The following is a 25,535-nucleotide window of genomic DNA, read 5'->3' as shown; positions in this document are numbered from 1 at the left end:
TCTGCCTGCACTGGTTTGTTGGGACCCTCCCAGTGGCATGAGAGACCCCCAGCCCCACAGCTGGGGTGCAGTTTTTTTCGCATGTGTTTTCAAGGGCCATAAATACATTCCTCTGACTGTGGCAGTGAGAGACCACATCTGTGGCACAATGAGTGCTCTTGTCCAAACAAATATTTCACCCTCTGTGGTGCAGGCAGCCCTGGTGCATCATCACAGGGTTTCTGTGCATGTCTCTCCTGCCATGGCCCTTCTTTCTTTTCTCTCTTTCCTCTCCAGGAGGATAAGCTAGAAGACACTTTTCCCCTGTCAGCTCTACAGAGCTGAGCAAATTCATCAATGCTGCCAGTTGCAGTGCAAGGAATGTGTGCTGGGGCGAGACGACCCTCTCCCCCAGCACCCATTACAGAGTTCCACGTGTCTCTGTAACTGTGGAATTGTATGAATGTGATAATTTTTACATTCCTGTCATCTTTGTGGTACGATGAACAGCACATGAGACACAGGTAACTGCAAGTTATTTCTGCTGGAGTCACTTTTGCCTTCATAGGTTACGCTGGAGTTAAAAGCAGGGAGCAGCTGTGGCATTCACCTTTGGTAAGTGATTCATAAGGCTGGTACCAACTGGTTGGGAAGATTTCCCAGGGCACAGCCCAGTCATTTCCATCCCTGATAGCTCAGGAGTGTCTTTGTCATGCTCCAGAGCGTGAGGTATCAAGACAGGATGGCATTTCTCAAAGCTCTGCCACACAGCTAATTCCCCCACTTCCTTCAAATCTTCATTTCACTGCTAACTGCATTTCTATTTCTCCACTCATTAAAACATTTAGAGTGTATAAAAAACATAAATAATGCACCTCAAAGAATGTCAGCCAAAGGGGACAAATGGGTCAGGCATTGGATGGGTCATACAGGCCAGAGAGCAAATGTGCTGCTTGAAGCCATAAGCAGGAGGAAAACCTGCTGGCTTCTTTCAGTGGTCAGCCTGCTTTTGCTCTTAAATGCCATATTTCTAAAGTGAGCTTTACTTTTTCAGTTACTGTCTCATTGTTTGCCTTCTGGGCTCATCAGTTACCCATGAAAATACCCTATATGCTGTAATTTTGGGAAATTTCTAATACCTGTTGATTAAGCGATTTAAATCTGAGGGCTGGGAAAAAGCATTTCAGTTATCTTTTGGATGGTATTTTTTTGGCTTTTCATCATGCTTTTCAATCACATGAATTCATGATAGATGCAGTCTTTTCTTTTTAGTTTCAGTGATGTCTTAAAAGAAGTTAAAAATACAAGTGCCCTGGCTTATTTGTCCAGGATCTCTCTCACCAGTCCCTCAGCACTTAGTAGTTGGATGGCTTGTCTACTTTGACCTTGCTAATAGACCTATTTATTTTTTATCCAAGCAGCCATGGCAGGCTTTCTTGTGTTTTTGCATGTGTGTGTGTGCATTTTTCTGCCCCCTCCCTCAGGGAGCTGCAGTACAAGTGGGTAGAAACCTGACAACTCATGTTTGAGGGGAAATACATCAGGCATGCAGAGCTGGGAATACAAGGGGTCAAAGCATGAAAAGGAGGATCCTCTCCAGGGGTCCACCCAAGAAGCTGCAGTGAGGCCTGGCTGAGGCTGGCGGGGAGCAGGAGCAGGTATGCAGGCAGACTGGTTCCAGGCTCGTGTCAGGCAGCAGCTGCTGCCTCGAGGCTCAGCCCTGCCACAGGGTGACAGCTTCTCTGGAAACAGACTAGCCAGCACGTATTCATATTCAGACATATTCAGGAGGCTTTGTGTGCTCCATGTGAGCATCTTTCAGGGGCATGGCCATGTCTCAGGTTCACAGAGCAGTGGTAAGGGGATCTGGATATGTCTGAGTTTTAAGTTGAGAGAGATTAACAGGCATCTGGAGGGGGGAATTGTGTATCAGGAAAGAAGTACATGCAGTTTTGGGGCTGTGGTGGCATTGCCACTCTAGCTGGTGATCCAAAACCACAACTACATGAGGGACTCTGGGCTTTTGTGATTACTGCCCTGGGCTGAGGCCAGCCCTGAAAAGCCCTTACACCTCCTGCTCTGCAAAGAAGCCTGCATTCAAGTATCAGCCTTCAACACAGTCAACTTCTCTAACACTTTATTATGTATTTATTCACATACAACACAGGAACCAAGAAACCAGCCCCTGTGCTGCAGACCAGAGTCAGTGATTGGGCAGCACGGGCTGTCCCTCTGGGCAGCTGGACACCCAACCACCATCTTCAGGCACAGCCTGTTCTCAGCCATTATCTCCTTGAGTTGCTGTCATGGCCCACAGTCAATCAGCCTTTTCTGGCAGAATTCACAGGTGCTCGGGGCACATTTTGAAGGGGCTGTGGAGGGGACAGGATTCACTTGGACATGCAGGCAGCACAGAGCTGTGAGCTGGGCAGAGTCATGCCTCTTCACAGAAATGCCCAGATGTGCAAACCAGCTTGTGTGCAGGCAGCTGTGGCCTGTCAGCACGTGCAGGCTGGTGGAGCTGGCAGTCACTGCTGGACCACTGGTGCTGCAGAGGGGGTGCAGCCTGGCACATGCACTGGCACAGATGTGCAGCAATGTGATGGTGCAAAACCATTCAGCTCTGGCCTGACACAGGGGTCCCTGGTGAACCTGGGGCCAAATAGCCCAGAGGGGAAGAACAACTCCAACTCAACTTTGAAGAGATTTAGCACAGGAGGATCTGAACTCACGACCATATTCTGAGCTCTTGGGCAGATTAAGGGAGGAGATGCAGAGAGAAGAGGAAACATCAGTTTAATAAATATCTATAGATGATATGAAAGCGGCAGAGGAAAATGTAGACATAATAGAGATACAGAGAGAAAAGACCAAACGATGTGCTTGTACACTGGGGAAAACAATCCAAGGCTTCAGGCAAAGGAAAGTCATCAGGAGCAGGGCAAGAGTAGGTGAATACAGAAGTGGTCTCATGAGATCTCACTGCATTGGGGATGGTTGGTCTGGAGCTGTGAAGGGGCAAAGCCCTCACTGACCAGCTGATGGTGAACTCTGACACTGCCTCCAGGTGTAACACGGACAGTGACTTGTGCCAATACCAACAGAATCAGCTACCATCCTCTTCCACATGAATTTGGTACCAGGCACCAAAAAACAATAGCTCTGTCTTGTTCCATTGCAGAGGAAACTTGGCAAATAATGAGCAAAACCAACATCTGCATCAGAGCAACTCAGGTGAAGGAAAGATGGGAACAGACAAGAAGATGAAGAATCACAAAACAATCTGAGCTGGAAGGGGCCCAGAAGGATCATTGAGTCCAGCTCTTAAGGGAATGGCCCACATGGGATTCAAACCTGTGACCTTGGTGTTATTAGTGCCATGCTCTGACCAGCTGACTGAGAGGAAGAGAAGGTCATGCAGGAGCATCTTCAGCAGGAGATTGGGATCTAGGTCTGTGGAAAGGGCAGTGAAAGGGTTAGTGGGCCTATGAGGGAAATGAGGATTTTGACTGGTAAATTAGACTTAAGTCACAGGAAAATATCTTGGGATGAATTGTTAGTCTGCCTCTGTGAGAGACACCTTGGTAATACGACACCTTGTAGAGATAGATACAACACCAAAAAAAGCTCCAGGTAAGGCCCAAGTCACAGTAGAAGAACTTTTCTGCCCTGCAGTAACTGCAGCACCTGCTGCACTTGGGAAACAGAAACAGCATGGAAACAAGCAGAGACTGGGATGAGCTGCAGGGCTCCTGGCAGCAGAGGTGCCTCTGCCTGGGAAACTCCTGTGGGAGGGCACAGCACTCTCCCCTCACACAGCCTTTGCAGAGGGCAACCCCAGCCCCAGGATTTGGGCATCTAATCACCATCCCCCAGCAATTGCACCTTGCTGTTTGTGGATCATGTAGCTGGAGCACCCTGGCATGAGAGCAGAGCCCCAACACTTAGTCCAGCACACATAACCCGTCAGGGCTTTGACACCAACACCCCTTGATCACCCCTTTGATAAACCACAGGGGATGGTGGGCTGCAGAAATGTAACATTGGAACAGATCCTGGCATTGCAAACAAACAGCATTTCATGTGAGGTCCAGCTGTGCTGTGGCTCTGGCACACACAATCCTATGCAAATCCCACACTCACTCCCACAGACACTGGATTTCTTGGGAGTAGCTCCTGCAGCCATACCTCCCACCAGGCTCCCTTGTGCTTGCTGACATGCAAAGTATCTCCTGCCATTCACCAGCTGCTAAAGGCTCCACTTCACTCAAGAGCTGGAGGCTCTGCACAGAGTACAGGTTGGTTTTATACCACCCACAATGACAGCCTCTCCGGCCGGGAGAGCATATGACACAGTTCCAGGAACTGCAGGAACCAAGCAAGTACTGGGGTCCCCAGGGGTACAGGACAGGCTCACCTTCACTCTGTAACATGGGTCACAGCCAGGCAGGCAGCAGCTGCCACAGGAGGCTTTGTGGAGATAAAATGCCAGCCAGGTCAGAGCCTGTCCAGGCACCCCGAGTCTGTGCTGTGCCACCAGCCTGGGGCAAAGCAAACGCCAGTCATCTCCAACAGAAACAAGGCACACTGCAGCTCTCCTTCCTCGGGGAAGGCCATTGCTGACAGGCTGTATCCGCTAAGGCTCACACAGAGGTGTCCTGGTCAGATCAGGTTGGCCATGCTGGAGGTGGGAGGAAGCCGCCTGTTGCCAGCGAGGCGGCCGGAGATGGTGAAGATGCGGATCTCGCCGGTCTCCAGGCTCCCAGGAGCTGCCCGGCGGCAGGAGGTGCACAGCAGGTACAGCAGCAGGCAGAGGAGGATGGCACTGCCAGCAGTCAGGAGGATGACCCCGCTGGTGAACATGCTGGCCAGCGGCCGCGCGGGGCTGAGCTGCGTGGTGGTGGTGGTGGTGGTGGTGGAGAGGATGGTGAGCACCACCCCGCACACCAGCAGCACCAGGGCGCTCAGCAGCAGCACCAGGCAGTCCGAGAAGCCTCCGCTCTTCAGGAGCTCGATCTGATCCCGGCTGCGGATGCAATTCATGTCCTGGATTGCAGAGCTCAACAGCTGCTTCAGCAGCACGAGCAGGGCCAGGAGGCAGAGCGTGGTGCCCACGGCGAGGCGCCACTCTCCGGACCGGCTGCTAGTGCTGTACAGCAGGATGATGCCCCCAATCCCGCAGGCCAGGATCAGCACCACAGCCATCCCATAGCACAGGATGGACTTTTTGGGGTCCTGGAACCACCAGAGCTCCACATGCTCTTCCAAGATATTCCTCTGGATGTGGTCCGCATCCGCAGGGGTGCGGGGGCTGCTCAGCTCTGCCAGCTCTGGCATGGTGGGCAGCTGGGTGAGGAGGGCACAGAGGTGGCACAGATGAATTTGCACCTTACAGCAAATGGAGGGTCAATGCTGCAACAGTGTTGAAGGCAGCTGCATTTCTCCAGCAGTGATGTCTTGGTGTCATTCTCTGGATCCTGATGGAATTTCCTTTTGCAGCGGTGCCATCTGGAGAGCTATGGTCCATGTGCTGGGGTTGAGTCCACCACCAAGGCAGGGCTGTGAAACATGATGGAGCATTCCCAGAGCAGCACCATAGGGGAACAGCCAGGGCTGTCTCCTTCCTTTCTTGTGTCTTTCATCTGCAAAAGTCAAGAAGAGAAGATATCATTAAACAGAGACCCTGCTCCCCCATACCAAATAATCCTGTGCTGAATCCTGGGCCTTGGCTGCTCCAGGCTGGCTTGTAGACCTTACTGTGCTTCCCTGGCAGAAGCCCCGTGTGCTGGAGAACAGATCAGCTGCATGTCTTCCCAGGACACCTCCATGTGCTGTGAGGGAACCTCAGCGTGTGCCCTGCTCAGATTGCTGCCCGAAGGACTCTGCCTGCAGCTGGAGCTGGCAGCAGGGCAGGGACGGAGCAGAGGCAGGTCCCTCCTGGGATAAAGCCCCATTCACAGCTCCAGCTTCACATGCTCCCTCATCAGCATCAGCCTCTTGTCACCAACTGGCTCTGCTGCCCAGAACGGGAGGTGGGGGTCAGGACTAGTGTTTAACCCTTCCATTCCAGTGGCTAGAAGAGTGAGAGCTGCATGTTCTCAGCCCTGTCCCCATCCCTTCATTGCCAGCAGTTTCCCCTCAGAAATTCCCTACAGAAATAGGGTAGTTACATCTCCAGTAATCTTAGCATTTCACTGGAAAGAGCTCTTCGCTGTGGCCTGGCACCCTGAGATTTTGCTGTCCTTGCTGCTGGTCTGTGAAGCACTTTGCCACTGGAGGGGAGCAGAGGAAGGGCAGTACTGGCTCTGAGGTGCTGTGCTTAGCTGGGCTCCCCTGGGGACAGCACTTTGTCTCAGCCCACCATGCATGGTTCCCAGGCTTATGTTCCTGCTATCCTGGCCCTCCTCGATACTTCTTTGGGTACAGCTTTAGACCAACAGTGGGAACCACTTGCATTTCTCTAACATAATGTTCCTCCCTGGCATGTGAGTGCTCCAGCTGATCCCACAGCACCAGAGGGACCCTCTGGAACAGCTAGTACCCCAAACCATGGAGAGATGCTGGAGAGGACAGCACAGGAACATGTCAGGAGTGTCTGAGCCTGAGAGACACAGTGCAAACCCTGGAGACCCAAGGACAGCCTCCTTGGTCACCTCCTAGGCAGGATAATGCACCCTTGACCACCACAGACACACACATGAACTGCTCTGAGTCCTGCAGGAGCCCATGGCAGCAACAGGAGCTGACTCAGGTCCCTTGTGTCAGAGCTGTGTCACTTCCCCTGGGTGGGAGGACAGCCACCCAGCCTGCTAGAAATGGCTCTCAGGAGCCCATCAGCCCGTGTCAAACACGCTCTGTTTGTTCCCTGCTCTGCCCAGCTCTGGGCTCAGGGCTCACTGCACACAGGCAGGGACAATTTATCACCTCAACACATGGCAGCTCTGCGCACACCAGGAATGTTTCCTCCTGTCACCCTCCCTGTCTCTGCTCTCCACAGACTGCATCCCCCTCTGTCAAGGCCTTTGCTGCCAGCAAACCCCTCAAACCCCCTCCATCGGGGCCCAGCCAACACGGGCGGGGGGACAGGGAGCACAATTGTGTGGGGAGCGCTCGAACCAGCCACCGCCTGACCGTGTCAGGCCAAGCTCCTCCTGAGTCACTCCCCGGCTGTGATGGAGCATGAGGTCACTTTGGACGTGGCTCAGGGCCCGCTGCCAGCAGCAGCCCGTGCCTGTGAGCAGGAAGTGTGTGAGCACGGCGGGATTGCAGGCCTGGCAGCCAGCTCTGGGAGTCAGGGGTGCTGGCAGCACACAGGGCTCTCGGCACAGGGGAGACCTGCAGCTCCTGGCTGCTGTCAGAACCACCAGAAAGTATTGTTTAGAGAGAGAAAAGAGCTGTGCTTGAGCGTGTTGGTTTGTGCCTGCTGGGGTGCACTTGGATTTTGCATGAGACAGCAGATGCCTTGTGCTGTGGGGCCCGGGACACAAGTCCCCAGGAAGGTGGGGATGTCATGGGCACTGTTAAAGTGGAGAGAGGTGAGGAGACATTGAGTCTGGAGTTGTTTCTTCAGCCTATGCAAAACAGCTTGGTGCTAAACATTGCTCTCTCCTGCCTTTCCTTCTCCAAGCACAGAGGTGCCTTATCTTCTCCTTACCAGTGAATGGGTGAGCCTAGTAGATAGCAAGTTTGTAGATTAGGTTGAGATTTTGGACTAAGAGAGCATAAAGCTTGGAGAAGTGCAAAGTCTGTGTCCTTCTGCTGCTTGACCCAAGTTACGTGAGTCAAACAGTAAACAAAAATACCACAACAGGATAAACCACAATGAGGGGAAAATGTGGTCAAAAATCAAGGTACAGAACTGCATTCTCATGTTAGTTTTTAAAATTTAACCATTTAAGTTTTTTATTTGCTCAGAAGAAGGACAAGGGAGCAAAATAAAACCATAGGAGCATCTGGCTGAGGAACAAAATTAGGTATCACCTCTACAAGCATGTATTTCCCAGTGTTATATTAACCTCTATTAAATGTTTTGGAGAGTTTCCCAGTGCTGCTTTAACCCCTATTAAACAAATTATTTGGAGAGGCAAAGGCTTCCACTGGCTTCATGTTTCCTTATGCCTGTTTGAAAATGTATTGAGAATATAACCTTTTGCTCTAAAACCATCCACACTTGTTTCTCTACACCATGAGGGTTTGTGCTGCTAATAACAGTATTTTTACTCCTAGAATCACAGAATAATTAAGGAGGGATGGGACCTTGTGAAGTCACCTGCTTAAAGCAGAGTTCACCTAAAGTCAGACTGAGCCCCATTCATTTAGGTGCCAAGGATGGAGGATCTATAGCCCCTCAGGGTTCATTCCAGAGTTAAATCACCCTCACCATTAGTACATTCCTCCTTAAATCTCACTATAGTTTCTCATTCCTCAGGCTGAGTGCATTGCCTCCCACCCGGCTGAGAAAAGTCTCTTTAAGTGTTTAACCAAAGCAGCCCTATCCTGCTTGAAGAGGAGATGGACCTAGTTCTCACAGCAACTTTGCTGATCTGCTTTCTTGGCATTGTGCAGCACATCACTACCCAGATCAGACAGAGAGAAAGGAAGGAGTATAGATGCCTGCTCTGCCATGAGAGAGGACAGCCATCCAAAACTGTTGCCCCTTATTTTGGTGTTCTTTGGGCTACTGGGTCTTGCTGGTCTGGGACAGACCATAACAAGCCAGTTGGCCTATTCAGATTGGTGTATTTGATAGTGTGGATCACAGGTCATTTAACTCTACGTTTAGTCACTACTCAAGCCAGCACCTTCTGTACTCCCATCTCTGTATTCAAGAGAAAAAGGAGGAGAGGACCAGCCCAGCCACAAAATGCTGTAAGGCCAAAGAGCACATTTCAGGAAAAAAGTGACATGCTGTCCTTCCCTAGTGCTGGCCAGCAGCTGTGGAGGGAGAACAGGAAAGAACTGGGAATTCAGGAAAACAAAAATATTCATGTTTTTCCTTTTTCATTGTGCTGGTTGTTTTTTTTCTTTTCCTACCCTGACAACGTTTAACTGGAAATTGAGGGTCATCATCAATGTGCTCCTGGGCACTCCTGGCTGCAGGTGTGGGAGATGAACACCTCGGAATGATACATGCATATACTGGCTGTGAGAAGGGAAGCTTAGTTTAAAATTTACTTACAAACTTTTTGTGCCTGACAGACTGATATCTGACAGGCCACGGACTGTATATTAACTAACACTTCAATTTCAGAGCCACATACAATTCAGCTCTTGAAATATTCCTCATTTCTCTCCTGGAACCCCGGGTACCCCTTGAAACAGTGCTTACCCACAGGGTTCAGGAGGGGAAGTCTGGGGATGAGACAGGCTCCTGCAGTACTTCCTTGTACTTCCAGCCTTGGAAGGGTTTTGTGCAGCTTTTATGTGGACTTTGTGAGCATCATGGGGACTGGGAGGGTCCAACAAGATTTGCTATAAAATAACAATGTGTGAAATGATTTACATGGGCAGTGTGGATCAGAGCCAACAGAGCTTCACAATCTCAAGCAAATCCAAGTGATCTCAGCCCTCTGCTTTCCCAGTCCACCACAACTTATTTGCTTCTTTGCCTGGTCTGTCTATAGCTTGTTTGAGGTGGTCTTGCCCCCACTCTGTGTCTCACAAAAATCTTTAGTCAAGAATAGGCATAAACAGTTCCCCATAATTTCATAAATTTTTTTTTTTTTCAATTTCCAATGCTTTAGGAAGAATTTCTTTACCAAGAGAGTCAGACCTGAATTGTTGTATGTTCTTTCCAACTGGAACAGTACATTCTATTCTGTCTATTGTATTCTAGTTGTCTATTCTAGCCTATTGTATTGTCTATTCTATTGTATTTCAGTGGAAAAGGACCTAAAATTATAATCTAGTCCAACTGCCTGACCAATTCAGGGCTGACCAAATTCAAGAATGTTTTTAGGATATTGCCCAGAAGCCTGTTTAATACTGACAGGCTTGAGGTATCAACTAATTCTCTAGGAAGTGTGTTCCAGTGTTTCACCACCTTTTCAGTAAAGAAATGCTTTCTAAACATTTGACTCCCTATAGGCTCAAAGAGAATGAAGCTCACGTATCTTGTTTTAGGACTGAATTACTGCCAATGCACAGAGCAGAAGCTCTGAGTGTCATGGTGCTCAAGGCCTGTCTGTGCACCTGGGAGTATATGAGAATGTTCCCCCTTTGAGAACTCAGGACTAGGGATAGAGGAACCTGCAAGGAACTGGAGTAATAATTGGCATCTATCTATCTGGCCCAAAATTCAAGCAAGAGATCCACACTCATTTGCCTGCCACACCAACCACAAATTCCCAATGTTCCCCCTTTTCTGGGCTGCTTAAAATCCATACAAACCTGTGCAGTTTGATCTGCACCTCTGGGGAGAGCCCACCCTCTCTGCCCTGACAGATGGACAATGCTTTCCCAGCAGTGAGCATCTGTCCCACCAGTGCTCCTGCCATGAGATTGGGAAGCCCCAGGGAAGCCCTAGGTGATGATGGATTGTCCCTTCCTTTCCCCAAGCCTAGGGGCTCTGGGTTTAAGAATGGTGGAGGCCTCGTAACAGGGTCAGTGCATGGCTGCCTTTTACACAGATCTAGACTGTTTGGGCACACTTCATTGTACAATGTCATGTTGCCCTTCCTCTCTGTATGCTCAACAGGGATCCATTATCCTGACCCCGCAGAGCCTGTCCTGATGCTGCTCTGCCAAGGGTGGCCTGGAATTCACAACAAACTCCCAAGCCTTACGTCCTGAGAGGAAACGATGGCACAAGGAAAAAATGGATGGGAGGCAAGAAGCAGGGTCTCTTAAGATGTAAGTCTGAAGCAGCCTCAAGCCTGCCAGCAGCTGCTGCTGAAGCTCCCTCCTGCACAGCTCCCAGCGAGGAAGGGATCACTCACCTGCGGCAGACGCTGCCCACACGCGACAACCCCGCACACTTCCCTGCTCCAGGCTGGCAGCAGTGGTTTTTCCTGGTTTTCCTTCTACTGGATCCAGCTAACCAGGGAGCCCACGGGGAAAATCTCTTCGCTTCCTCTTGCAAGTGCCTGCCAAGAGCCGGGTGAGGCTCGGCTCCTGGTGCGGCGGCACGGCCAGGTCCGGCTGCAGCCCTCACCTCCCGCCCGGGCAGGTGCATTCCCCAGCTGGGTGGCGTCTGAGCAAACCTGCTGCTGCTCCTGGAGACGCTCCAGAGCCGCGCCGATGTGCAGGTGCTACCCCTCCCTCCCTCCTCGGGCAGGATCTGGCCTCTGGCCACACACCGATCCTGGAAGGTGGCTCATTTCCTCCCAGATGGAGGTGAAGGGGTGCCAGAGCCAGGGAACAGCTCTCAGGCAGCAAGGTGAGAAGAAGCCTGCAGCCAGGCTGGAAGTGCTGGGGGACATTTGACACATTCAGCAAGTATTTGGTATTAAATAAAGTAGATCCTGCTCTACTGTATAGGTTAGGGGCATCTAGTCTTATCAGGGCAGGATCTTTCTCTGGCAGAAGTTCAGGCAAGCACTCAAGTCAGGCAAGATGTCATTGTGGTGCCATCTTCCCACCAAAAGGCAGCTGCAGAACTCCCTCCCTGGAAGACAGCAGCAGTAGAAGAGTTTATACCGTGCTGCAGAAGAGCTGATTTCCTGCTAATCCAGTGGGGAAAAAAAAAGGGTAGCTATTTTGAGAGGCATCAGGAAAAAAAAAATGGGATTCATTTAAGAGCTGAATAATAAAAATAGGAGTAGTAGGAATGTTGAAGTCAGTAGGGGAATGGGATTGCTAGACTGATCGATGTTCCCTCCTTCCTGGCCAGGTTTCATGGCAGCAGAAGGGATCATTACCGTTAGTCTGAGCAGCTGGAAAATCTCCAGGGAAATGCATGAAGAAGAGAACAGGACTGAACAACAGCTCTTGCCTGGCTAATGGAAAGGGAGGCTCAGTAAGTCACATGCTAATTTTTTTATCAGGCTATGAGAAGGGAAGCTTAGGATATGCTAATCAAATAGAAACCAAGTATTTGGTATCTATTTTCAGGTTCCTGAACCTGTCAGGTTCAGAAATTTGTCTGAGAAAAATCTGCTAGGTCTTTGGAGACTTGTGGAATATTATCAGCCCAGAGGATGTTGCCCTACACATAAAAAACCCAAATGATATGTGATAGGTTTTCCTACACAACCACCTTTGAACAATGAGCTTGACACTATCCAGAAAAACCTGGATTTTTAGTTGGCCCAGTTAGCAAAGAAGTCATCTAAGTGGAAACCTTATTCAGATAGCCATATAGCCATTTTAAAAAGGGGGCTGTAGTTTTATTAGAGCATGAAATGCTTACCAGCTCCTTTAGGGAGGTACCAAAAGGAGAAACAGAACAATGCAGGTCAAGAGAGGATGAAAGCAGAAAATGTTTTTGCACCTTGAGAGAATTCAGATGACCATTAGCACACAAAACCATAATACAGTTACAATTTATTTCTAAAACATTTATAGAATGTATGTGTGAGAGTTTGACCTTGGTCTGCTTTTCCCAGTATAGAAGGAGCTTGTACATCTATTTTGCTTCCAGCAGGTCTGCTGAGATTTAGTTGTAACACTCAGCTGTGCCTGATGTTTAATGTTCCCCTATACAAGCAATGTTTTAGCTCCGCTTTAGCCACTAAGATCAAGTTCAATATCCTCTTCAGTCTAGTCTGGCTGAAGAGACTACCTAGGCTTCATCTGACAGGCTGTGTATTGCCTTTAAATTTTCCTAACAGGGTGACATAGGGGCATATCAGTCACCATTCAGAAATAATTTGATATCTATATAGGCATATTAGGAAAAGATTCTTCTTTTTCAGTTTATTCCATTTCTCCAAACCACAACTATTAAAGCAGTGTGTTGTATGATTCTAGCACTCAATTTGTCCTGACAGAGAGAGGGGAAAATTATACCACACAAGAGCCTAGCAAATTAAATGGGTGTGTCCTGAAAATTTTAGAGGGGACTGGTTTCTAAAATATTTACTAATTACATTAATTACATCCTCTTTCTGTGCAGGAAGCATCAAGATGATTATATGGGGAGGGTAGGAGGAAGAAAGGATGTTAAGATAGCCTATTAATAGACCATTAACTTCTTCCTTTTGCTCCTGTGAAACCTATGCTCCATACAGATTAAAGATGCAAAATGGGAAAAAAATAGACTAAAGAAACTTAATTCCACATGCATGGACAAAACACTCAGCTGAAGCCTCTGGAATCATTAAAGCTCATGGCACCATCTATTTTCCCATGGTTTTGCCCTGGAAATGAGTCTAGTATTCCTGATGGTAATGCAGCTTACCTGTTACCCAGCCCTGACACCACCTTCTTCTGTATAATATTATTAGGAGTATATAAAAGCACTCATCACTTTTCCAAAACTCAGGATAGGAAATGAAAGAGTAACATATTGGCTGTTGTAATAACAAATAGTTCCATGCTCAACCAGTAGCTCAATCTTCTGAAATACTCCTCAGTTGGACAGCTTGTCACACACTGACAACAAAAGATGAGAAATTTAGGGTTTTCCCCCCCTCATTATTAAAGAAATTGCTCCCTGCCTTTTTCTGTGTATGAGTACTTTCAGAGTGACTTATTAGGAGAATATAAAAAACTGAACTAACAGAATTGTGAATGTTGAAAAAAAGACAAACAAAAATCAATCTATCAAAGTAATCGGAGTTATGACTTAAGGTTTGAACTTTATTCCAGATTTTGGGAGTTTGAAACTGGGCTGCCTTTTTTGTCCTGCTGAAATTATTGTAGCAGATGAGCCAACACATCTCTAGACAGGAGGCAGAAGCTTTACCAAGGGCTCTAGTTTGGGTGTGCTTGAGTCAAAGGTTGCCCTCACAAGATAATTGATTGTTAATCTGTGACTAGGTACCTACTTGGAATAACAATGACATTGGTTTTATGAGCAGCAATCCTTTGTATGGACATAGGCAATTTAATACTGGAAAATAAAAAGTTGATGTTGAATTTTGCAGCACATTGACACTAAATTATAAATCTAGAAAAGGCTTACAGTTTGACCAGCTCTTCTGAAATATGATACATTCTTTTTCAAGAGAAAGATGACTATCTAGCATGAAGGCACAAAGATTAGTCTTACATTAACACAAATTTATTTTTGTTTCTTTTGGCTCCTAAGTCTCATGAAAATGGCAGATTTCAGGAAAGTAGAAGTGTTCAGAGCACTGATTGTTTCATAAATGCTTCTAAGTGAAAGAGTATAGGATCATATAAGTCTACTCTATGCTGTGGCATTTCTGATCTTGCCAGGAGGATCTAATAACATAAGGCATCCTTGAACCACGTCAGTGTTGCTTTGTCTTGTGGCTTCTTTCCAGATTCGGTTCAGGAAGATTTCTGACCAAAACAGACTGAACCTGGACATTTCAGGACTTGCCCCTTCTCCTGGATTTGGTCTCTCAGGTATTGAATTTCTAGCTGCTGCATTTCTATGATTTTTTCACTTTCCATCTCTGGATTCAACCTCAGGACATCTGGGCCAGACAGAAGTTCACTGGAGGGAGCTGGAAGATAAAATAGAGAGGACATAATACAATAACAAAGGTCCAGCTCATACAGTTCTTTGGCATGAACAAGGGAAAGTGTCTTTCAGGGCTGAAGGAGTAGATCTAAATAGTAAGAATCTGCAAGATTTAGCAGCTTCTACAATTAACATTAAAATGTAACAGGTATCACCAGGCAGACAACCTAGTATGAAACAGACAGTAATAGAATTGTTCACCAAGGACAAAAAGGGCTTCTGCCCTGAGTACTAACAATATGGAAAATTAATATGGAAAAAAAAAGAGCTATTCACCTGTGTCTTGAATTGGCTGTTTGTTCTTGTTCAGCCTCAGTGCTGACTGCAGGCTGTGCACCTGTGTGTTGGCCACCCTCAGTTCTTGCCGTAAGTCATTAATTTCCTTAATCAGACTCACATTTTCCTGCAAAAACAACATGCTTTGTAAGGAAAAGCACAGGTACTATCTGGCTGGGCAATATGTATCTTCATGTCTTTGAGAGAGACACTGGACAGTACAGAACCAGTATCCCAAGCAGAAGGTGCCAGGCAATCAGGAGAGTACACAACATTTCAGGTAAGACCACAGTAGATGTGACACAGAACATGACAGTGTTCAAACCATGTTAGCTCAAGAAACTAATATTTGTTTTGCTGTTCTGACTGCAGCTGCACTCCAAGGTATCATCTTCCTTGCCAATTCCAAAGGGAAGCTCAGGGCCTTCTAAATTGATCCAATTAATTCAGAATTAATGTGAAGAACTCCCATCTCTCCTGCCAGTGTGAATTATTTTGTTTTTCGTTTGTCACTATGTATTTGTTCACTTACATTATCTTTATCTCCTTGAAATTATTCAAAGCCCTCTTCATTAATTATGACAGACATCACTTTTCCACATTCCTTCCAAATTATTAGAAAGTATATAAAGCATGTGGAGACTTGAGATATCTGCTGTTAACATGCTGTTATAAGGAAAAGTTATCAATGTATTCATCTTTTGTTCTTGTTCTTTTTTTTTTTGTTTTAGTCAGTTTTCAGCCCATAAAAATTCAATTCTCTAGTTTTTAAGTAGCCTGCCATGAAGCATCTTGCTGAAGGAGTTGTATAAGTGCCAGTAAATGTAATTTATCAATTGTTGCAACAGGTTCAAGGACTTCAGCAAAACCAGTATGGGCTAATACTAGTGAAGGGTGATAACACTGCTGCTCATGATTTAGAAACAGGAGCACCACTAACTAAATATTTCTTTTCTGTATTCAAGGGAGTGAAGTGGAATTGTATATTTGTCTCTTACAAGGACAATGAAATACCTTACCATATCAATAACTGGGGCAATTGTTAAACAGCTGCCAGCATACTTGAACCAAGAATAGCAACTATTTCAGCTACCTGTGGTGTTTTTGCAGAACTTTTGGAACACGGTGGCAATATTTAAAAAAGATAGATGGCAAAAAGGCATGTTTAGGGTACCTCACAATACCAGACTCAAGCAGCAGGAAACCCACTAAAACAGCAGGAGATAAGAACAAGGACGTCTGAATTTTTCCCATGAAAATGGCGTCTCCAAATCTTGTTTTTTACTTTTGTTTTAATGATAATTTTGGTTGATAGAGATAATTATGTTGCCACAAAATATTGTGCAAGCATACAACTCAGTTCCTTTGAGTATACTTATAAAAGTGTTGGCACCACACAGCTACAGGCTGGTCAGTAGTGGAGTACAAAGCTCACTGCACCTCTCAGTATGTGGCTGACTCGAGGAGTTCAGGTTGGCAGCAATAGCTCAGGGCACGTGTGTGGCAAGATTATCAAGACTTCACACTAAGGCAAGTGCAGCAGCTGTGCTTTAGTTTCTACTCAGCTGAAAATCACTGACTGGAGGAAGAGTGTGGGATTCATTAAGATCTGAACTTGTTGGGCAAGAAGAGTCACTCTTGCAGTGGTTATGTTGGACTATAAGTGCAGTAGGATTTAGCGTGTTCAGGCAGCTCTGGAACTGTAATATTTGGTGAGTCTGACTTGTCTAATTCAAGCCTTTAAATATGATTAAATTTGACACTATGCATTTATTCCAGAGCTTGATCCTGAAAGAACCCATGAAGAGGGTAACTTCCAATAATCAGTCAAAGTAATTTTCTTTTGACCAGCTTTCATCAGGGTTGGGTCACAGCATTTCCCTTTAGGTGTACTTTAGTCATGAGCACCTTCATAGGTTCAGTCCAAACGATTACTGGCTGCTGTCAAATGAAGATCTTGCTTTTGGTCTATCAGAAAATATAATATAGTGTATTTTGTATGAAGCTATCAGGGCTATATAGAAATGTCTTGTTTGGTTTTCTTGGGGCTAAAAGGCTGTTGGTTGACACTGATAATATTTTCCTGAAGAAGCCTTCTCTCCAGAGAGATTAGCCTTTAATTCAATATTTGCATTCTGACAGAATGTTTGCACTGCAATGCAGCGTCACAGAATGGATTAAAAGAAATGTTCATGGGAAAACTCACTGTCACATGATGCTGTGGCAAAGAACCAAATGTTTCAGAAAAGGGACTGATCAATGCATGGATTGATGAGGCCATCAGGTATAATGACACATCATATGGATGCAATTTACAGTCTAGTAAGTCCCTACAGTGCTGACAGTCAGAGACAGGTAGGACACATAGAAAATTTCATCCTATATGGGCTTGGTTTAAGCAGCACTACTTCAAGGTTATTCAGTGTCTTTGTTTTAATGTGTCCAAAGAAGCCATTACAAATACAGAAGGCTGGTGGAAAAACTAATAGTTGAATATCAGGCAACTTGTCAACTGGTAAGAATAATTAAATTATCTTGACAGTTCTAATCATCTGTTGCAGCAGTCACTAGTGGAGTGTACCTATGAATAATCTCTCAAAGAGGAGTAAAGGCGACTGAGGAATAACAGAAATACAGAGCTAGAAGATTGTTAAGATGTCATTTGCTTTTTCAAAGCAAATCCTCACAGAAGTTTGTCTAAACTAGTCTTAAAAGCCCCTGTGAAAGACTGGAAGGCCATGATAATTCCTGCTGGCTGTAAAATCTCATTAATCTACTGGACTTCAGAGAATTGCTTTTTCTTTGAAGAAACCAGGCTGGTTAGAATCTTTGATATCTTCATCTTCCAGATGTTTTATTAATTTGGTTTTAATCATCATTTCATGTTAGGCTTACTGATCCAAGACATCAAGTATTATCATTATGAACACCATCTGTCACCCTATTCCAGCAAGGAAATTCTTCAGGTTATTTTCTGAACCCATCTCCTTTTGTGCCAAAGGAAACATCTAACTCACAGAAAGAGTAAAAAAAAAAAAAAAAAAAAAAAAAAAATAAAATAGCGGCAGGGAAGAAGATTGTTGCTGTCTAGCCCTGAAGAAGCAAATTATGAATAAATAGCAAACAACAGATGACTTAGGAGGGAACTGAGATTTAATGATCCTGAGGAAGCATAATAAAGTAACAATGCAGAAAGGGATACTGAGGGGAAAAGGAAATGCTGACTGAGCAGAAGGAGATCATGTTAAGGAGACACTAGGAAAGCTGTCCTCCTAGGATGTCTGGTGTGGGGCTCTAGGTCCTCCCACTCCAGATGAAAACAAATTGGATCTTTGACCCCAGCAGTCACGAGTTTACTTTGCTTTGTAAGAGACAAGGATTCTGAGCAAGAGATCTTGGTACAAATAGATATATTCCCCACATATTTCTGAAACGTCCTTGAAAATTTTGGATGTGAAAAACAGAAAATTTTTCTAAATTCACATCAGTAGGCATGGGACTATGTGGACAAAGAAAGGGTTTTATTTCTTTTCTTTCTCCAAAATTACTTCCTAAGACGTACTGCTTAGCAGATACAGTTTGACACCCAAACAAGGGCAAATTGACTATGATGGCAATTATAAATACCGCTTGAAACAAAAAATAAGTACATTAATTTCCTTAAAAACATCCATGCAACAGAAGTTCCCTATCTCCTTTCAGGGAGTGAGAGATAAACAAAAGTATCCACAAAACAGCAGCCATTCCTGACTTCAGAGATCTTGCTCTTTTTGTTCAGAAAAGTTAAGAGAAGAGCTTGAAAATTTTAGGAATTTCTGGCAAGAAAGCCAACCAAAACTATTTCAAAGTCCTAAGAAAACATAGCAGTAAGGTTACTTCAGTGTCTTTTGTGCAGCCACTTCCTTTGCTCCCCCTCCATAGCACAAGGAAAAGGTTTATTACCTGTATGATGCGCATGTAAGCAGCCTGCTGCATTTCCTTATCCTTTGTCACCTTCTTCCTTAAAATTGTCAAATTCCTCTCGTTATACTCTTGCTGTTTCTTTAACTGCTGCTGCAAATCTTCATCTTCTGCTTGAGCCCCCACCTGAGAAGGCACAGCATGTTGCCTCAGTAATTACACTACCAGACAAGGTCATAGGCAAAGAGAAGGCAGAAGACCCGACTCACCATGTCTGGTTGACGCACATACTTGGTGTAGAGTTCACAGATACTCTCTTTCATTTTTCTAGGATGGTGAATGTAGCTCACACAATTATGAAGATCTGCCTTAAATCGTTTGATGAGGGTTTCCATATCTTGCTTCTGCAAGAATGATGTAGTCACATTCTTATTTGGTTCATCAGAACTCCATCATGCAATTTTCTACAAAGTCTAGTAGAATGGGTGAAAACTCTCATACACTTTCTTCCACTTAATTAAAAAAAATTAATTAAAATCTCACTGGGAATGTGAGCACTATGTGTTGAACAGCAGTGATAGATTTTAGGACTAGTAATAAGTCAAGATACTTTTATTAGGTAATATCAGTGTTAGCCTCCAAAGATGTCATCTGAAAAACAGACTTGGAGGAGACCCACCAGGATAATGAAGTCCAAGCCCTGCACAGGATTTTCCCAGAAGCCACATAATGTGTCTGAGAGCATTGTCCAAATGCTGTCCTGCCTTCTTATTTAGAAACACTACAGCAACAGCCAAGAAGACAAGGCAAGGGACAAAATGTATCAGACACATGCACAGCTTGCTGATTTCACATCAGGATTGCCTTCTCACTCTCTTGGCTTTTGCCAGGCCTCTCTACCTGCTTCCTCACTCATGCACTGCCTGCTAAGCTCCCCCACCTTCACCTGCAGTCCCTTTTCCTCCCTCATGTCTGATATATTGTCAAACAAGGGGTCCTTGACCCTATATTAATGAGACCTTCCTTTATGTCATCCTACTAGTGCCTGAGTGGTGTCCTTCATGCTGCTCCTGTTTAGGCCAAGTGTCCCCAGATTTCAGGCTTGGGCAGGAACAAGTAGTTCAGCATTTGCCTCACTGTCCTGTCAAACTCAGGATAGTATGTGTTGATGCATAAATAACTGGATTTTTATTTTTAATATGAATGCTCTAAGCTGGTTGCAGGCTTGGAAGTTTTGTGTCTTTGTCCCCACTGACCAGAGACTCTCTTGGTCTTTGGACACAGCACCCTTGAAGTAACTGTTTGCTCAGATTAATGCTTCACCAGTTTTCTGTCCCCACCAACATCATTCTGTGTGAGCTGCTTGGTGGGGGTACCCCATACCTTTTCCATCTCTCTGTGCACCTCACGAGCAGTTGCCTTCTGTTTCTGTTGCAGCTGTGTGATGTTCAGCTTCAGCTCCATGCTCTCCTTGCGGAATTGTTCCAGCTCCTCCTCCATCTGAAAGGAAGCAGGAGGAGGAAATCAGGGCTAAAAGGAGACTGAAAAAACAACACATAACAGGAAAACCAGAGACTGGAAATACAGACTTGAGGGAATAGGTCCCCCTCCAGGTTGAATGACAAAATGAGAAATGTCAATTTTGTAACAACACTGCCCTCTGTCAGAATATACAGAAATCACAGAAATGAATGTCCAACTGTTGAGTCACATTAATTTAAATTATGTGATACCCCTTAAATTTCTTGAGCTGAAAGGGAGCTCTGCCATTCCATCTGAATAAAATTGGATGAGGTGGATATGGACAGTCAATACTGGAAAGAGTAAGGGCAACAATAACTAGAACCTGATACTGAAAAGAAACAAATTAATTGAAAAATGTGGGTACATATGCAGAACACACAGGAAAAACCAATAAGGATACTACAACATTTACTTACAGCATGAGATGGTGACCAGCAAAGACCACAGGGATCTTGCTAGTCTGAAGTACATACAAATTGCTCATTGGTTTGCATTTTATTTAAAAGACTATGCCACCATGGTCCTAGTTTGGCTGAGCTAAGGATACATCTATGCAGAAAGTTTCTATCATAAATAAGTTCCTCAATGAATTTGCTACATACTAAGTATGAATACCTTCAAATTTACCATCAACTGATGAATATAATTTGTCCACATACCTAATCCCTAGCAGATTTATATTTGCATAAATCTGCAACATTTCTGAGAGAAGAATTTACTCTCTTCCTCCAGACCAGTAAAAGGAGTGTATTGCAAATGCTATAGGGTACCTGGAGGGCAACCACATAAGGATAAAATCTACTTTGAAGCATAATCTAGAATTACATACAGAAACTTAAATAACTATGTTGATCACTGGTAGCCTGTGATAGAAAATTAAATAGCTGTTGTGTACAGATATTTTTATTAGCTGCATGGATATTGAATAAGTGCTGTGTATCCTTGAAAGAAGTCAAGGAACAACCAGAGTGGAATCTTTCCTGGACTTGTTGGGTCATCCTTATATTGTATAGGCTTAGTAGCAGAGGCCAAATGAGAGTGTTACTCACCTCACTAATCTGTTTCTTCATTGTCTCAATATCATTTTCACGTGACTCTATTTGCTTCTTAAACTCCTCTATTCTGTAACTTAGTACAAACTTGAAATTTTGCAGTTCCTGATTTTTAATTTTTAGATCATTTATATGCTTCTCCTGGAAGAAATGGGCACAAAAATCTGAATCAGATGCAACACTCTCAAACAGATCCCTAGGACTAGGAACAAAGAGAGGCAAAACCAGCAGACATAGATCTTGTGGAACATTAAAGTCCAGTTGCAAATCTACAGGTTAGACCAGAGGGGCCAAATAATGCTGACCCATGTACAGATCCTAGAACAGGGGATGAAAAAGTCAACATCCTGAGCTTGAGCTCCCCTAGAAAAGCTTAGAATGCCAACTAAAAACCAAAATCCCAAACTGAAGATCAGAAATTCCTAAAGTTGAAACCAAGTTTCCAGTCATGTGATACTATCACAAAAAATACTATTAAAATACATATCTCTACTAAATTAATGGAGGTGATTTTGACCTCATCCACTTATCCACTTTCTCACCTTCTCTAGGATAGTTTCAGTTCTCTCTTTAATATCTGTCTTTAGTGCCAAGATGTCCTTTTGTAGTGATTTAATGATGTCTTGCAGCTTCTGCTGTTCCAGTCTCATTTCCTCAATATCCCTGTTTCGGTCCTTGAGTTCTTTCTGTAGGCTGTTCAACTAGAGAGGCAAACTAGTAAGAACTTAACAGTCTCCAAAAGCTGTGCACAACTTGGTTCTCCTATTCTGTAGGATACCTTGTAGACAGCGTGGGATAAAGGATATCAAATTAAGATATGATGGAGGAGCAGCACATCACTTAAATGCCTGTAACTCAAAAGGGGGTTGAGTATCCTTTTTGGGTTTTTTTTTAAATGTATATTCTGACAAGAATACCTACTGCACAAGAAGAAAGGAAGGAAATTGCATCTAGCAGCAAGAAGGGTATGGATATTATACCTAAGCATCAGCTACAGATAACATTCAATCCATGGAATATTCTTATAAGGTGAAGGCAATACATCTCTAAAGATGAAAGACTGGAAGGGTGCCCAGTTCATAGCTCTTGGGTGCCCTCAAAATCCCTGCCTCAGAACTAAGATCTGTAAAGCCAAGAAAGAACCAATGAATGGTGCTGAACAAACTGTGAGGACACATGAAGAAATCCCTGAGCTTTAAAAGACAAAGAAACTAAAGGCAGTACCATGATAGCAGAGGGTATGAAAAGAACCTCTCTGTCTCCAGATAGATACTGGAGAAAATGAAAAAGAAAAAATGTCCCTCTAACATCCCTAGGCCAATGTAATACCTAGACAACAAAAGAGGTAAAATATTTTATGCCTCCTTTAAAATCCTGGTAAACCAAATAAAAATTGATGATGCAAACAAAACAGAGAGATTATTGCATTGAATGAAGCAGAAGTATTTTACTAATAAAGTAAAATGCTAGAAAAATTAAAAGTTCATTTCTTTCCTGTCATATTATTTATAGTTTGAAATTGTGTAGATTAGAGAAAGTGTACTAATAAAAACATACCTCCTTTATGATCTTAATTATATCAGCAATACAGTCAGCAGAGAACCTCTCCTTCTGCCCAAATACTCTAAACATTCAACTAACCTAAGAACAGGCTACTGTTCTTGTATGAAATGCCACATATTTACAGACTAGATTAATGGACTAAATTGACATGCCATTAATCACATTCAATCCTCAGTTGTAGGTTTTCTTGTGCAGGTCTGATACTAGCACAGAATAAAAAATACCCTTTTATTCATGACTCCCATTTCTCCTTTCAGTTGCACGTTGGACTCCTTTTCTTCCACAAGCTGTCTCTCATACTTGTCTTTGAGTTCCAAGATTTCTTTGTCTCCCTCTTCATAAATTAGTTTCTCCATTTCTTCATGTACTTCAATCTGTTTCCTCATATTCTCCTTTGCCTGCAGTTAAGGAAAACAAACATTAGAGAAGGCAAGAGTTAAGAGACCAATAAAGGAGAGATATTTGTAACTGTTATTTGTAACTGTGTTTCTCCTGGGAGAATCTATGTTTAGTGGAATATTCAATTGCAGCAATATCATGTAAGATAACTTTTTAGAGGATTAAGTAACTTTAGAAACTGATAATATACACATTGAGCTTCTTTTCTCTTTTCTTTTCTTTTCTTTTCTTTTCTTTTCTTTTCTTTTCTTTTCTTTTCTTTTCTTTTCTTTTCTTTTCTTTTCTTTTCTTTTCTTTTCTTTTCTTTTCTTTTCTTTTCTTTTCTTTTCTTTTCTTTTCTTTTCTTTTCTTTTCTTTTCTTTTCCTTGACTTGACTTCTTCAAGTTAGGAATCTGGCCCAAATACTAATATCAGCAAACTTGTTCTGGCTGCAGAAATCATAAACCAGTATCACTTAGGATCTTTTAAAATTGATGTATTAGGCCCAATGAGTACTCAAGTTTGCCTCAGTTTCTGTATGCCTCTCGTCCTACATTCTTTTGAAATTGGTTTGCAACACATTTGCAAATGGTAATGGTGATTGGATTTTATGACTCCAAATATATAAGTATCAGTTACTGGCTGCCTTTTGTCAAGCCAAGTCTTTGACCTCAATGTGCAGGTGTTTTTTAAATATGCAGGATGTTTATCAAATTATACAGGTAAGAACCACAAGGACTCAGGAATGTAATTCACCATTTTCAAAATGTTATCTCTTCACTAAACAACATGATTGAATCTTTCTTTCTTCAGTTAATCTAAACGTATCATCTAAGTCACATTAATGAACAGGAATTCTAGGAGAAATGGGGATGAAACTGGAATGCCCAAGGATATTAATCCTAGCAAGCTACTCAAGGTACCCTGAAAAATTGGTAACTCAGCTGGGTCTTCCTTATCACTATTCTACCTGTCAAAATATTTTCCCATGGTTACAGGCAGATTAGGATTTGCATGGAAGATGCCAACCTCTCCTGTCCTAGGGAACATTTTATCACAGTTGAAGATAAACTTGGTCAAAAAATCAAACTGCAAATGGATCTTCCTACCTCTTCCAGCAGAACAGATTTTTCTTTAAGTTTTCTCTCATAATGTTCTTTTAGCTCTGCCACAGCCGTGGTTTTGCTTTCCTCCAAACTGTGCAATTGTTTCTCGTATTCCTCCTCCATCTTCTGGGATTTCACCTGAAGCTCCTGGTATTTCTCATTTTCCGTTGAGAGTTTCTGACTACTCTCAGATTCTTTTAACAGAAAACATATGGAATGGATAAAACTAATAGAAAAGAGGAGTGAATCCTATCCCTCTACAGCTATCACTTCCTTATTATTTGCTGTCTTTTTGGCAGCTGGTTGCCAAAAAGTAGAAGTATATCATCATGCTGTTCATCAGGTATACAGGGCTTTAGACTCTGTAGCCATGCAAAACTGACAACTAATTTAGGCATTTCCTTGGGATGACAACCATGGCAGAGCTGTATAAGCTCAACTACTACAAAGTATGAATAAGCAATGCACTCATTTATGGGGGGACTATTTGGTACTAATTTGCAGTATTTTAATCTTGATTACAAATCTGGAGTCCAGGTATTTCCAGACTGTGTGCACCTCCTTGCTGAATTGAATGACTGCACTGTTCTTGCACAGTAAGCTGTGCATAAATAACTACTAATCTCAAGAACCAGACCTCTAAGATACAGGGCACATGTGCATGTTCTCATCATGGGTACATGTATGGTGCAGTTTAGACAAACATTTGGTCTGCACCAAATACCTACATGATGTACATCCATTTTTTCTTTATACCTCTACTCTAGTAATCCCACCCTGTCACATCATTTGCTATCAATAAAGCATTTCCCTCAGTTTCTAGTTACAAACACTTGTTATAGTCTCACCTAGCTGTTGCACCTCTCTGGCCTGTTTATCCATCAGCTCAGACAGTTGAACCTGATGTTGCAGCTCCTGTTTTTCTTTCTCTTCCAGTAAAATCTGGGATCAAAAATAAGAAAAAAAATTAATTTGAAACTAGCAAACAATATCCAGATTGTTTGTGCTCTTGCCTCTGGTGAGGAATATAAACACAACAGAAATATGTCTGAAATCTCTCACCAAAATTGAGATGCCATGTGTCACTAAAACAAGTTTTCCCACATATTAGTTTGTTTTTACAAGTTAAGCTAAGGAAAGCTAAGGAAAAGCAGCAAACAGGGT

The 25,535-nt window shown here is 43.9% G+C and overlaps 2 protein-coding genes across 6 annotated transcripts in view; both read right to left on the bottom strand.

Annotated features, from left to right (window-relative positions):
- Window positions 1–2,101: 2,101 nt before the first annotated feature.
- Window positions 2,102–11,246, bottom strand: TMEM125 (transmembrane protein 125). Of its 3 annotated transcripts, XM_079313763.1 has the most exons (3): window positions 10,917–11,240; window positions 9,308–9,450; window positions 2,673–5,621 (listed from the first exon to the last, which is right to left on the bottom strand). In XM_079313763.1, exon 3 carries the CDS (start codon window positions 5,314–5,316, stop codon window positions 4,642–4,644), a length of 675 nt encoding a protein of 224 aa, XP_079169889.1. In that variant the 5' UTR covers window positions 5,317–5,621; window positions 9,308–9,450; window positions 10,917–11,240; the 3' UTR covers window positions 2,673–4,641. The 3 variants fall into 3 exon arrangements, with proteins under 3 accessions (XP_079169890.1, XP_079169891.1, XP_079169889.1); XM_079313764.1 differs by lacking the exon at window positions 9,308–9,450 and having other exon boundaries at window positions 2,102–5,621; window positions 10,917–11,246; XM_079313765.1 differs by lacking the exons at window positions 9,308–9,450; window positions 10,917–11,240 and adding an exon at window positions 5,732–5,873 and having other exon boundaries at window positions 2,102–5,621.
- Window positions 11,247–13,698: 2,452 nt separating this feature from the next.
- Window positions 13,699–25,535, bottom strand: part of CFAP57 (cilia and flagella associated protein 57) — a 23,332-nt gene continuing 11,495 nt past the window's right edge. For 2 of the 3 annotated variants that reach the window (XM_079314126.1, XM_079314127.1), the window contains exons 13-22: window positions 25,220–25,313; window positions 24,375–24,565; window positions 23,112–23,285; window positions 21,867–22,025; window positions 21,322–21,465; window positions 20,132–20,248; window positions 19,018–19,152; window positions 18,791–18,934; window positions 14,849–14,975; window positions 14,247–14,555 (exon numbers count right to left, since the gene is read on the bottom strand). In XM_079314126.1, the coding sequence (XP_079170252.1) occupies window positions 14,377–14,555; window positions 14,849–14,975; window positions 18,791–18,934; window positions 19,018–19,152; window positions 20,132–20,248; window positions 21,322–21,465; window positions 21,867–22,025; window positions 23,112–23,285; window positions 24,375–24,565; window positions 25,220–25,313 (1,464 nt within the window). In that variant the 3' untranslated portion in view covers window positions 14,247–14,376. Of the gene's footprint in view, window positions 14,556–14,848; window positions 14,976–18,790; window positions 18,935–19,017; window positions 19,153–20,131; window positions 20,249–21,321; window positions 21,466–21,866; window positions 22,026–23,111; window positions 23,286–24,374; window positions 24,566–25,219; window positions 25,314–25,535 lie in introns of all 3 variants that reach the window. The other variant, XM_079314125.1, reaches the window with a different exon arrangement.

Source organism: Erithacus rubecula, assembly GCF_903797595.1.
Source record: "Erithacus rubecula genome assembly, chromosome: 10".
NCBI classification, from domain to species: Eukaryota; Metazoa; Chordata; class Aves; order Passeriformes; family Muscicapidae; genus Erithacus; species Erithacus rubecula.
Note: the sequence above shows the minus strand (reverse complement) of the source record. Positions and strands in the feature narration are given on the sequence as shown.